This window comes from Colius striatus, chromosome 20, assembly GCF_028858725.1.
Source record: "Colius striatus isolate bColStr4 chromosome 20, bColStr4.1.hap1, whole genome shotgun sequence".
Classification (NCBI taxonomy): Eukaryota; Metazoa; Chordata; class Aves; order Coliiformes; family Coliidae; genus Colius; species Colius striatus.
In genome coordinates, this window is record NC_084778.1 from 2,327,026 (window position 1) to 2,341,316 (window position 14,291).

The 14,291-nt window shown below is 45.4% G+C and overlaps 1 protein-coding gene across 15 annotated transcripts in view; it reads left to right on the top strand.

The window, feature by feature from the left end:
• The window catches only part of AP2B1 (adaptor related protein complex 2 subunit beta 1), a 77,869-nt gene that overhangs the window by 12,751 nt on the left and 50,827 nt on the right, over positions 1-14,291 (top strand). For all 15 annotated transcript variants that reach the window (XR_009820090.1, XR_009820089.1, XR_009820094.1 and 12 more), the window contains exons 6-9: positions 6,880-7,070; positions 8,744-8,965; positions 9,788-9,908; positions 12,147-12,242. Coding sequence is in view for 9 of the 15 variants with exons in the window: in XM_062012013.1 (XP_061867997.1) it covers positions 6,880-7,070; positions 8,744-8,965; positions 9,788-9,908; positions 12,147-12,242 (630 nt within the window). In the remaining 6 variants the exon portion in view is untranslated. The remainder of the gene's footprint in view (positions 1-6,879; positions 7,071-8,743; positions 8,966-9,787; positions 9,909-12,146; positions 12,243-14,291) is intronic.

Consider the following 14,291-nt stretch of genomic DNA (forward strand, 5'->3'; position numbering starts at 1 on the left):
GTTTTCTTGAGGAATGTAAATATTAGCAGAAAGACATAAGAGGAAATCCATCCTGAGCCTTACTGGTCCTTTAATATTTGAATGGAACAACCTTTCTTTCCAGGTATTTCAAGTCCTGATCCTTTTAAGATAACTTTTAACCCATGGAATAGTTTTGTTGTCAATCAAGCTGTTATCCACAGGGCTTAAGCTATGTTGATGTCTTTTCTTTTAATGTCACAGTTCTTTTCTGGGTGCTGTTGGGGTTTTAATTCCTTTTTGTAGGGTTTCTTCTTCCTCATATTCTGCTCTATCACTGTGATGGATCAAAGCTTCCACAGATGTGGCTGTTCTGCTCCTGTGCTGCTGTGGGCTGTATGGACACAGCACTTCTGTGCTGTCCAATAGTATGTTATGTTTTACACTATGTGCACATCAGAATTTATTGGGAGGAACAGTGTTGTGAATCAGTGCAGAGTAAACTGAGATCACATAAGAAGCTGATTAGTAAGTACACCAAGTGTGTGGAATATAATTAAACTCTCATGTGGCAAGGAAGTCCATCTTGATCTCACCAGAATTCCCTCTAGCAGCATTGAGTTTCTATACCTCACAGACTCACACCTGCTGATACAAGTCACAGTGCTCTTTTGTCTCTCCTGCTGTGACTGTGAGCTGTGCAGGTTCCTTCTCTGACAGCCAGAGCTTCAGAGCAGATGTTTGGGCTTCCTGGGTGATGTTATGGAGGAGGAAAGTCCTCCTTTTGGGTTTTTGCCTAGTAGGTGGTAAGAAATATGTCTCTGAGGAATAAATCTGTTTCTAAACAGAAGCAGCTTTTGCCTCCTGGGCTGTCCTCTGCTGCATACTTCCCAGGAGTTACTCTCTGTGTAATAAAGATGAGAAATTAAGCCCTTGCTGAGAAACTGCTGGTGGTCCTCTGTGTCTCAAAAGGACTTTGTGGGAGGCAGTCTGGGATGTTGGGCACCTGTACAACATGGGCTGGAATAGCACCTTCCTCATGGGCACACAGAAGCACTTATTCCTTGTGGGGAAACCTGGACTGCCCCCAGCTGTATGTGTTCCCCTCTGCAGCTGATGCTTTGCCTAGTGCAAGGAGTGAACCCTCACTGCACCCCCTTTTTAGGGCTACATAAGGGTTTTGTTGATGCTTAGTTGGTACCTTCTGAGTAGCTGCCTGGATCAGACACAGCCCCGTTTGCCACTGGGTGGTGCCAGTGAGAACCTCTGCAAGGAAAATTGCAAACGGCCTCACAAGAAAACCCAAAACCAACCTTCCAGGTGTGTGACAGGCACCTGATCCAAGCTTGGGATCCGACCACAGTGCTTTCTAGAAGCAGCATGGGGGTTGTAGACCCTCTGTGGCTTCCTGGAGAGATTGTTCTTCTGCACTGGAGAGCTCAGCTGTACCAAGGAGAAACCCTTTAGGTTGGAGCCATCCCTGAACAGCTTCTTGCCCACCTAGTGCAAGGGGTTCAAGGGGGGGAGGGTGATTTCCCAGCTTACAGCTGACACATTCTGATTTTGCAAGGACATGAGAGCAGGAGGGATCAATCTAATCACCACAAAGTGGCATTTTCTGCAGTGCATAGTAGGGGCAGGGAAATGCAAAAACCAGTTAGGACAAGCACACCATGGGAAGCATTACACCTTGACTTGCCTTCCATTGCCACCTCCAGTAAAAGCTCATCACACCTGCAATATGCAAGCAGGAGGCCTTCCCCACCCAGGCAGTTTTCAGGACACGGTCAGGAGCTGATCATGTATGCAGTAGTGCAGTTCCAGACTTCTAGGTGCTGAAGTACAACCTCCTGGAATGGAATTAGTGGAAGATGAATGACTTAGAGCCCTGGAAATCTGTCACAATTAAGGCTGAATAGAGGAGCTGGTTCTTTCCAAGAATATGCATAGGCTGGGACTGTGTTAGTCTCCCCGTGCTTTAATCTAAAGCCATGTGCATTGCATGTTTGAACAGTGTGAGAGGTTCATGTAGACTCTCTGACTTGCCTGATTAGGCTGTTTTAGTTATTCATGGACCATTTCCAGGGAAGCAAAATAAAAGGGACTTGTAGATGAAAGATATAATATGAACAGAAGTAGAGGTCATGTACTCTAGAGAGAGAGCTTGGAGCTTGTCTGTCTTAGTACTTAATGGGGACCTTTCAGGCACACAGCATCATCTGGGGCCCTGAAGACGAGTGGCCCTGTGAAAGACATCCATGTGGATGCTCCCAGTATTCCATCTGGGAATCTGTGCTTAGTGACACAAACATACCACACAAGCTCAGAGTGCTCTTCCAAAATGTCAGCACCTCTTGAAAACATCACATGGTGCCTGGCTCTCTTTAGGGCAGGAGCCTCCAGCTATGTGAGGAAGGCTGCCTGTCCTCAGCAGTTTTTTTTCAGAGCCCCTTAATTTCTCCACTCCTCCTTCATTTTCTCCTCATTTTAATGGAATGGTGAGCCAGAGGTTCCTGTTTTAAGCAGCAGAATATTGTATTTCATTAACTCCATTACACACTTGGTTTAATTTCCAATTAGCCTGGGATGCTAGCAAAATAATCTGATTGCTTTGACTGTTTGGAGTTCTAGATCTGCCTGCTCCCCTCCTGTCCCCCCACCCCCTGCAAAGCTTTGCTGTGTGGGTTGATAGGCAGACACTGAGGTTTTCACCCACCCCCTTTCCTCCTTGTTAATACATTTTTATACCATTTGCTCTGAGCTAAAGGTTTGAGCTGACAGAAGGAATAACTGGCAAATCAGTGTTTCTACCTCTGCAGCTCTCTGTGAGGTCGGATCTGGTCTCTCTGGCTGCAGAGGGGGTTTGTCTGTAGGTGGGTTTAAAAATGTTGGGTTCTTGTTAAATCTGTAATGTAGATTTAAGTGCAGGGTTTGTTTTTTTCCTAATAAGAACCTATGAGATTTAATTATCCTCATCTCAATGACACTTCTCCAAGAGTCTAAGGAAATTCCAGCCAAAAAGGAGGTTTATTGTCATTTGTCTCAACTGTGCTCTAAGAGGACGTGGCTGTGACTGTTTGAGTAATGCTCAAATGTACCCAGGGTGAGCTGATTTACATCAGCAAACCAGGGAGCTGCTGCTAGTATTATTACTATTATTACTCCTTCAATCTGCTCTGCAGTTGTACTTTCTAGGTGGTTTTTTGGGCTGATTGGTTGGTAGCTGCTAGCTTAAAGATGAGATTCTTAATCGCGAATCAAGTGTGACATTTTGTGAGTTAACTTACAAGTTTAAGCTTTTAAAGGGTTTTCCTTTTCATTGTTCAGTCTCACATGTCTTTGGCTGGTGGCTTGACCTTGTCTTTCTTCATTATTGTTGACAGCTAAAGGCTGTACTAGATGTTAGTTTCTTGGTCTCTTAGTCTTGCTCTTCCAATCTCTTAAATTAGTTGCACAACTCCTGGTTGGTTTCTCATCAGAAGGAACTTTGTTGCATGTTTTGAGAAGCAGAGACTACTTTTTTTGCTGAAGAAGCTCACAGCTTTTTTTCAGCCAGCCAAGGTATGGCATTGCAGTTCCATGGAGGACTCTGGCCTGTCCTACATGTAAAGCTTTACGTTTAACGTGACCCCCAGCAAACACATCAGCATTGCTGTCAATTTTCAAGGGAAGAATCCTCAACCCTTTGTGTAACTTGTCCAGGTGGGTTTGGAAACCTCCAGAGAAGGAGAGTCCTCACCCTCACAGCCCTTCAGCCTGTGTTTACATGTTGCCTGAGCCATCACTTGGTGAGAGCTGCCAGCAGAGTCGGAGTCATTGGGGACAGGGATGAAACCATGTAGTGATGCCTTGTATTGCTCCATGTTCCTGTCTCATAGTGATACCAATGGCAGTGCCAAGGAAGAGAGGTGAGCATGCATACTTGAACCAGTGTTTATGTTGGACTGGTTCCTGAAATCTGTTTTCATTTCAACTGTGCTGTGGCTGTGTAAAAAGCCTTGAAGATGCTAATGATTTTGTTGGCATACCATAACATATCAATATGTTCAGTGCGAATCACCAGCAAGTGCTTCTTAATAAACGTTGCTTGAAGTTATTCCCCATCCCTTCCCTTATCCCCTTGTGCTTCATTTCTCTTCTTGTCACCAAGTTTACAGCACTGTTCTGCTTTAATTGTGGACTGTAAGGTTGTAGATCCCAGCTCCCCTGGCAGAGCTCATCTGCCACCAAACACTTCACAGTCCCTTCCAGTCCTTTTTTTCTATCACCCAAAGAGAGCACAGCCCATAGTCCTGAGTGCATGTGGCCATCCAGCTCTCCTGTGGATGCTTTTAATGGAAGTCTGACATCTGGTGAGTTGCCATGTAGTGTCCCATCCTCAGCCCTTAACTGCACACTTGCACTTATGCTGCCATGATAGTTCCTGAAAAGAACCCAAGATCCTACAAGCAAGACCTCAGGTCTGTGGTTGGAGCAGCCCATGGTAACAGCATTTTTGTGCATGCTTTGCCTTTGGCAAACTCAGAGTGTTAAACTTCATTTACTCTGCAGGGGAAAAAACTGAAGCACAGATGCTTTACTTGTACTTGCCCCAGGGTTTAGGATATCCACATGGCCCAATTACTGTCACAAAGGTTGAGCCTGGCAGTGTGAGTGCATTTGTCTAAGCTCAGCCCTGTTCCTTAGCACAGCTGACAGGTACCTTTCTGCAATACTTTGTTTTATTACTTCACATTTTCTTTCCAGAGGTCTCAGTTAGTTTTATAGGTGCTTTTTCATCATGGTGTTGAACTTTTTCAGTTGCTTTTATGGTTTGTTTTCACTTGTAAACTTCCAAAATCTAATGAAATTAAAACTACATTTCACTTGAGTTTTATGCTGTGTCACATGAACCATTCAGGAATTAGGCAAATTAAATCATGGGAAGAATAAGCAGAGTGTCTTAATAAGGTTCTCATTAAAAGAGTGCACGAAGACAGCAGTTCTGATTGCTAATGATTCTGGTGACAGAAGGCTCATTCAGCTAATGAAATTCATAAAATCTTGGATCAAAATCCTATCTCTGACCTCTAGGTGTGAAATGCAAAACAACCAACATTGCTGTGCTTGTGCAATGACTTTGGGACATATTGCTTTAATGACAAGCACTGATGGGAACAATGCAGGGAATTGTCTGGTCGCGCTGTTCTTGTTTTCTCTGTACTGCATCAAAGGCATCTTTAGTCATCCAAAGGATCAGATGATTTGAGATAAGATGTTTCTTTGCCTTCATCCCAGAAAATAATGCTATAAATCTTCATTTCAGCAGGTGTGAATTGTGAGTTGGGCTGGACATGATATAAATTGTAAGATATCCTGCAAGTACCTTTTCATGAGATTCATCACTTTTGTGTGTCAAACTCAGGCTTAAAGCCCTCCTCTAGTTAGGTTAAAAAACAAGGCTTTTGTCTGGCCTGCAAGTTTTCTCTGTTTGTCTCTATATTGTGCAACTCTTCTATTTTAAAAATCATCGTGTGGTGTCTTTTAGAATATGTAAAGGGTTGGTGTCAGGAGGCTGGAGCCAGGCTGTGCTCAGTGATGGCCAATGATAGGACAAGGGGTAATGGGGACAAGCTGGAACAGGTTCCAAAGAAGCACAAGGAAAAACTTCCCTGTTGAGGTGAGGGAGCCCTGGAAGGGGCTGCCCAGATGGGCTGTGGAGTCTCCTTCTCTGCAGACATTCCAACCCAGCTGGATGAGTCCCTGTGTGCCCTGCTCTAGGTGGTGCAGCTCTGGCAGGGGGATGCACTGGATGAGCTTTCCAGGTCCCCTCCAGCCCTTCAGATCCTGTGGTTTCTGGGAATTAAGAATTAGAAATTTGTGTTGCACTCCCACATCTTGCTCATGTCAGGCTGCACCCTGGACCTCCTCTCTGCATCTTTTCATCCATGTTTAGAAAAGAGAAGACCTCAGGTAGTCTTACACGTAGCCAGACAATTAATGCTCAGTGCTGAGCTGTGCTGGAGTGCCTGCTTTGCAGAGCCCCCATAAGGCAGACAAATGGATACCATGGAGACTATTTGGAATTGAAGTTTGTGTTAATGAAATTTAGTAGGAATTGTTCATTTTAGTGAAATGGTGGGTTTGCTTTCCAAGTGAGTGACCTGAGAGGATTGCTGCAGAGCTGAAGGCTGCCTGGCACCTGACATCTGACTGAGGAGACGGTTCTTGATTCTTGGATCACGTTCAGCAGTGTGCTGCAGGACTGTGGAGGGGGAATTAGGCAAGAAGCATCTGTTCCTGAATGAGAAGGGAACTAGAGCTTTGAGACCTTGACTATATCAGTTGAATATCTTCTGGAAGCGGGGGGAGATGATACCTACTTGGGGCAAGCCAGGGTGGGTCTGGAGCCTGCAGGAAGGTGACCTGTTCTTATCCCACGTGGACACCTCCTGATGCCATCTTGAGCTCTCTCCAGGATAAAGTGTTGCGAGATCCCAGTCCCAGGGCCTCATTCTGCCCAGAGGCCATTTTAACTTTTATGTATCTTCAACAATAACACTTCCAAGTTGAAATTTCTCTAGCAAAATGCTCTTTGCACCTCTGCTGGCTTTTCATGTCTCCTGTGTGTGTCAGCAGCCCTCTTCTGCTGTGCTGCTATTCCTTCACTTCTATCCCAAGAGACTCTTCAGGTTTTGGAGAAGGGCAAAGTTACAGCCAGGCTTTGAGCTCTGCAGGTTGTTTGTGAGGTTTTGCTGGGTCCCTGAAGGCTCAGATGGCTGACATCCTGGCTGCTGCTGAGCAGCTCGTAACACACCCCAGGATCCTTGTGTTTTTCCCATGTGTCACCCAAGCTAAGCCCAAAGTGTGAGCAAAGCTGATCCCTGCCAAGCCACTGGTGACATGCTAGTGAAGAACTCATTGTGCTCTCTCTTCTCCCAGGTGGTAGCAAACGCTGTGGCTGCCCTGTCAGAGATCAGTGAATCGCATCCCAACAGCAACCTGCTGGATTTGAACCCTCAGAACATTAACAAGCTGCTGACTGCTTTAAATGAGTGCACAGAGTGGGGCCAGATCTTCATCCTGGACTGCCTGTCCAACTACAACCCCAAGGATGATCGTGAAGCTCAGAGGTATGCTTGGCTGTGCTTTTTGGCTACTTGGGGTTATTTGGTAGCAGGGAGAGGGGTTGTGATAACAGGGGTCCCTGAGGTGTGTAACAGCAGAAATAAGGCTTGAGGTGAAAGACATTTAAAAGGGACACGTGTTGCTATTTGGGGCTGATGCTGGAAATCTGCCTCTTTGCAGAACCATTTTCTTTGTCCACTTTTTGCTTTTTAATTCATACACTTCCAGACTTCTCCTCATCTCTGTTCAGAACTATGGGAAGTGAGATTCTTTCCCCCAGAGAACATGGAAACAGCATGAAAAAAATACTTGGACCAGGGGCATTCTCAGATTTCATATAGTTCATGTCAATGATGTGGGGAGTGAAGAGGAAGGAAGGGGCACAAGTCCAGATGCAAAATCCTGGGCAGGCCTTCTTGAATTTGATGAGTTTCTTCATTGACTGTTTATTTTCAGGCACAACAAACAATCCACTTTGTAGAAATCCCTGCCAGTACTCTTCCTGGGGGTTATTTGTTTATTTATTTCCCCCATCACCACCTCCCTCCTCCTTGTGTTCTGTTTCTGTGCCAGAAACAGCTATTAATGAGTGCTAGGAACCTGCAGAGATCTCCAGGGTGTCAGGCCAGCATTATCCTGGCTTTGTCAGAAAGGGACCACTAGTTTGAACAAGTGGGAACATGTCCTAGTTCTTCATCAGTAATTCCTCTGAGGAGTCCTGGATAAAACTGGATGGGCAGTAACTGCTTTTTTACTGTTTTATGTGGAGTTTGGCTCTGCCTTATTTCAGATAGGAGAATGACAGCACCTAGTTTTATGAAGTGTTCTCCTTTACAACAAGGCTGGTGTCATTACCCCTGTGCATGGTGTGAAGCACAGAGACACGGAGCAGCTTTGGCACACCAGGTACCTTGGGCTGGGGCAGCTAGGGACTGCCCCTCACTCTGACTTAGACTCCTCTGCTCTTCTTTTGGATGTGCTGTTTCCCTTCCAGGATGGCTGAAAGCAGATCTTTCAGGGAAAGAAACTTCAGGAGGCACAGATGGGAATAAGATTGTTCTGGGTTAGCAATATGCAGGAGGGAGTGGGAAGAAACTTGACAGATGCTGTAAGAAAGACCATATGAACCCAAACTTCCTTTCTGCTTGGGATGGATTGTTTAGGATGCTATTGATTATAGAACCCACTGAGGGAAGTGGTGAAGCTGAGATTTGGGAGGATGTTTAGGTCACTCTTTCTTGCAGAAACAAATGGTTGAAATGGCAGCAAATGCCTGAAGCAAGCCAGGAGCATGTATCACCTCAGAATAATTATATGGGAGCAAAAGTGTTTTTCTGATAGCTGCTTTGTTAAAAGTTGTGTTTGTAAGTGCCAGACGAGGCTGCAGAAATAGAGAATACCACCAGGCAAAGGCAGAAAGCACTAAAATCTGAGCACATGTTGGAACTAATACTGAGAGCTGCAAGAGTTCCTGACCTGTGGCAGGAGAGAAGCCTGAAGCTGTAAGAGATGTGTTCACATCTTGCTGTGTTCATGAAATCAAGGCTTTGTGAGCTAAACCAAATCAAAGTCATGTCTGAGAAGCTGTCTCCAGCAAAGTGTATCTCCTAAATTCAGATAAGAGCTGAAATATTTGACATCCTGAAATCCATTGGCACTTTCTTCCTGCTGTCTGCAGTATTTGTGAGCGGGTGACCCCTCGGCTGTCTCACGCCAACTCAGCCGTGGTGCTGTCAGCAGTGAAGGTCTTGATGAAGTTCCTGGAACTCCTTCCCAAGGACTCTGACTATTACAACATGTTGCTGAAGAAACTTGCCCCTCCATTGGTGACCCTGCTGTCTGGAGAGCCTGAAGTTCAATATGTTGCTCTGAGGAACATCAACCTGATTGTGCAGAAAAGGTAAAGCCTTGACAAGTGTTGTTCCTGGATTGTCAAAGGGCATCTGGTGATCTGAGACCTTCAGGTGTTTCCACCTGCACAGGTTCAGATCCCTCGAGGGACAGATTAAGCAGTCTCATGACTCTAGTAGCCTGAATTAATTGTCTTTACTTGTCATACTAGTATCACAGTATTTCTTTAGCTGCCCCCCTCTTTACTGCCTTTTTAAGAGCAGTAGGGACTTCCCTCTCATTAGACTGTAACTCAGATTGCAAACAGGAGAAGGAGGATGTAACGTAGAAACTCAATGTGCCTATGCTGTTCTCTTCAGACTGGTGACATACTGGTGTGTGGTGGGTTGGTTTATTTCACCAGTTTGCTCCCATGTGCAGGTTTAAATCCCGTTGTTCCTGGCTGGAAAGGTGGGAAAAGTTGAATAGCACTTTGATTGTATTCAGGGCAGATTCACTGTGCCCTGACATCGTGCAAGTGAAAGCACAAAATGAGTTTGTAGATGGTTTTTGCATTGAGATAAGGATGTTGCTCTTTCACTGGAAATACTGTTGTGCACTGACTGCAGTGATCAGCTCAGCAGTTCAGTGGAGGAAGGTGTAGGCATAGCTAGACTTCAGTTCTGGTTTTTGTATCTAAACAGTCTTTTTCTGCATCTTTCTTTCCTTCAAAGTGTTCTCATGTGTTTATTTGTATGTCCCAGACACCAAGTGACACCATTCTGTTTCTCAGAGTGTTTAGTCAGGCTTCTAAACAAAAGATACCTTTGGTTGGGATAGAGCTCATTACTTCTACCACTCTTGAGTGAAAAACCCATTGTGTTCCCTCCAGGCCTGAAATCCTGAAGCAGGAAATTAAGGTGTTCTTTGTGAAGTACAACGACCCCATCTATGTCAAACTGGAGAAACTGGACATCATGATCCGCCTTGCTTCTCAAGCAAACATCGCCCAGGTCAGCTGAGGAGCTCCTGATGTGTTCTGGGGATGAAAAACCTACCCATGGTCCTTGCATGAGGATGTATGCAATTCCTGATAGTGTTGTCCTGGCTTTCAGCCAGCGGTGTCCCTGCTGTAGTGCTCTTTCTAGCTGCTTCATGGGGAGTGGTGGAGTCTCCTCCATAATTGGTTAATAGCAGGGTATGTCTTGCATCATGACCGTTAAGTAGATCTTGTTATAACAGCTTACAGTTCTAGGAGGAGAGATGATATCTGCTGTCAAATGAGTCACTGCTGGTTGGAATGAGGCTCATTTCAAGTGAGAGAGGTGTGCCTGTAATGGAGGCATTCAGAAAGGCCAAACATTACTGAAGTGTAAACTCCAAGTGTGTTAGTTAACTTGTTAAGGCTTTACCCAGACATTCTGCAGAGCTCAAATAACCTCTGTGTTGCTTGTCTCACCTCCAGAGTGGAAATAGCACAAAGCTAAAGCTAAACTGAAGTAAGACTGCTTTCCAGTGTAGATTCTCCTTGGATTTGATGTTGTTTTAATCCAAATTCCTTTCTTAAAGGAAGAGATCTCTAGTGTGACCCTGGCCACAAAGCCCAACACTAATGCAGAGTGATTAATGCCTCTGGTTAGTGCTATTCTTGTCCTGTCCTGTCACAGAGCAGTTTCATTTAATGTGACATTTTGAAGCAGCTCTCTTCAGCTCTCTCTGATGGTTTTTGGGGCAGAACAAGGTAATTCACACCTGGTTTGTGCTGGGGACATGGAAAACATTGGCAAAACTGCTTTCCATCAGAAGGCATTCAGAATTTTGCATTCACTGTTGGGAGGCTCCATACCAATTTAATGCATCATGTTCAGATAATGCAGGTTGTTTGGATGGAAAGCAGTGGTGTCTGGAGGGCAGAGTCTGAGACTGGGATCTGCAGACTAATGAATTAATCTTTTCCTGGTTCTAAAGAGACATTGCTGAAAACAACCCAAGCTTCATCATAAGTGTGCCCTGAAGTGAAACCCAAGGAGAACAGGCTTCTACCCACATCCTCCCTGTGCAGCTTGTTGAGACTTTTCATATCTGTGCCTGTTGTAGACCAAAGCAACAGGCTGGTTGTGTCTGAGGGGGCAGGATTTGAAAAGCACAAGCTACTGAACCTGGGTGCTCCAAGCACTGTGCAACATACATCACCCAAGGAAATAACAAAACCTCAAAACACAGATGTCCTGTCTACTCCTTGCAGATTTATTTGTCTGCAGTCTGGCCCTTCAAGGCCTCTCTTGTCATTGTTCTGAGCAATTTGCATCGACCAGAGATTTTTCCAGCGACTCTCTCACTTGGTGCAGTTCCCCTCTCCCTTACACAATCTGTCTGTGACATCACAGTGAAATCCCTGGTGCCATGTTTGACATGAGGAGCTGAAATGAATGGGATTTTGAGGACATGTCAGTTGTGTAGGGTTTTTTATCATAACTTTCTTGAAGCTAAGTGATTAAGACAAAGTGGTATTTTAGTGAGTGATCTGTATGATCCCAGCAAGTCCTGGACTAAGCTCTTGTTCAGTTTCCATTAGCAACCCAAAAAATATTAAGTCTTAAGGGAGGAAATATCTTCACACTGTTATTAATCTCTGTATAGGTGTTTCAGGTTGTCCTCAGATCTCCTCTGCATCCTCCATCTGGATCCAGTTGGGATCCAAAGGTGCATCTCAGCACAAAAAGGGAGAGATCAAAACCAGTTACTGCTGAAGGCTTTGCATACAGTGAATGCAGAGCAATAAGTACAGTAAGCAGTACATAAAGCCTCTATGTGTGGATGTGTCCCCTACTCCACTGCACTTTCGGTGTAAAAAGGAGTAGCAACACTGAAGTGTGGCAGAGCTGATTGTGGCCTCGAGTTTTGTCCAGAGGAATTTTAAAGTAATCTAGACTGAGCCATCTTTTGGCTTTGTCCTGTCTAAACAGGGTTGTCCTGCCTTGTCATGTGTAAACAGGGTCATGCTGCCAAAACAGGGTCATGCTGCCAAAACAGGGTCATGCTGCCTAAACAGGGTCATGCTGCCCAATCCACAGCAGCACATTTCAGACACAGAGACTGACTGCAGAGTTTGACTGGGTTAGCTTTGACTGTGTGTGGCTAGCTGTGGATAAACACATCCTGCTCGTTGTTCTGGTATTCAAGAACTTGTCAGAGTGGGGTGTTCCCTCTGTGTGACCCCAGGGGCTCATGTAGGACCTCTTTTTCTGCAGGTCCTGGCAGAGCTGAAGGAATATGCTACTGAGGTGGATGTTGACTTCGTGCGCAAGGCTGTGCGAGCGATTGGACGCTGTGCCATCAAGGTTGAGGCAAGTATCTGAACCTCGAGGTTTTCTGTGACTCATTGTCTTCAAAAACAATGATGCAGTGTCTTCCCATCTCATTCCCACGCTGCACAAAGTTCCTTTGCTTTTGTGTTGGCAATCAGGGGACCTGGATACATCATGGGCAGGACTGTGAGCTCCAGTTGAGGTGCATCACAGGTGAGAGGATGCTGTGCTCCTCTCACACCTCAGCTTGCAGACAGAGCAAAGCAGCTCAGTCATCCTCAGTAGGGTATTTTAGTGCACTGGCTTCAATGGAAGAATGACACATATCCATGAGGATGTCCTTTGACAGCTGTGGCCTGACCTTTTGCAGGGGGAGGGAGAAGGAACTGAGGAACTCAGTGTTATGAAATGTGTTGTGTCTGCTTTGTTTCAGCTCAATAGAACATGAATAGATTACAGAGATTTGGGGCACTTCAATGCAGTGTGCACAAACATTGCATAAATCTGTCTGCTTATCTAGTGTTAAAGGTCTGTAGAGCTCATGGCTTCATTTGGAGTGGGCTCTCTTTAGACTAGATGCTTATGTAAATGAGTTCCCAAGAACTCTGCAGCTATCCAAAGCTGCCAGTTGTCCAGCACTGTCCTCTGCCAGTTGAATGTCCACCAAATTGCTCACAATTGGGTACTTTCTTGTAATGGTGTCCCTGTTAATTTGCCCTTAAATGAATTTGGTATGCCTGACAGAAGCTCAGAAAGCCTGTGAAGAGAGGCAAGACTTATGCTGTGGTGTTGGTACTTTCCAGTAAACTGATAACTGAGTGCAGAACATCACATAGATGGGCTCATTTCAGCTGAGCTCATTTAGCTTTTGCTGAAGTGTGTTCCCATGAGCATTGCCTGACAGCAGATTTAAATAAAAACCTGATCATGCCTGGCTGAGTGTGGTGTCAGGGCACAGATTTCCCTTATTTCAGCTCAACTGCTGTAAGTCTGTGTGAAGACTACACCAACTTCTATCCTCCTGAGAGAATGACTGCCCATACAGCCCGTTCTTCCTTCCTCCCCTCAGCTCTTACAGGCTTATCACTGCCATGGCCATTCTTTTAAGCATGGCCCAGTAGAGCAGGTGATCTCTGCCTCTTTCATGTTTGCAGTTCAAAATGCCAGAGTGCTCCTTCCATGTTGTGTGCAGGCAGGAGGCTGTCTGCATGGAGCCACAGCAGTGGAGGCAGAAAGTGTTCTTGAGCATGGAAGAGGGCTCCTGAGAAGTTCAAAGCAGCTGGTGGCAGCCCTTTTGTAGTGGTGTTTGTGCTGGGGAGTGGGAGTTTGCTTTAGTTCTCAGTAGGGACATTCTCACTAGGGTTTGGCCACGTGTCTGTCCCAGTTTCACATGAAAGGTGATGTATTCCTGCAGTTCCATGGTGTTTTTAGAAGTTTTTACCCTTTCCTGCCCTCATCCCCTGTATTCTTTCTTCCCATCCCTGGTACTGTGACAGTCATATTCAATATGCAGGGAACTGTCACCACAAGTTTGCAGTGACCCTCTGATAATTGTCTCTCAGTAAGTGGTGTTAACCTTGAGTTTTAGCTCCTTTGAAGACCCTGCTGCTAAAGATGAGGTCCATTTCCTCCTCTGACACGAGCCAGACTTAGAGGGCAAACCCAGAACAACTCATTATTGTCCTCATCTCTAGTGTCCTCATCCAGAGTGTATCTGTGTTTACTAGAGGCTGTTTGCACTGTGAGTTATGACTAATGGTAGAACATTCTCTCAGCCATCAGTGTCCAAGTTCCCAAGGCTTAAAAATCTGCTTTTTGACATAGGGCACAGCCAGTGGGAGCTGTTGATGAATGAGTATTCATGGGCAACCCCAGCTCTGCCTGCAAGGCTCTTACCTTTTGTCTATTTCTCTCCTAGAAGAGCAAGACAGTAAATAAATTTGTCTGCTGTGGCATGCACCATAGAGCAAGTGTGGCATTGGCTTTGCTGCACAGCAGCACTTGGTGCTAACAGCAGAAGTAGAGCTCCTTTTGGAAATGTGAGCAATACCCATGCTGAATAACAAGGCTGATGGATCTTGTACAGGC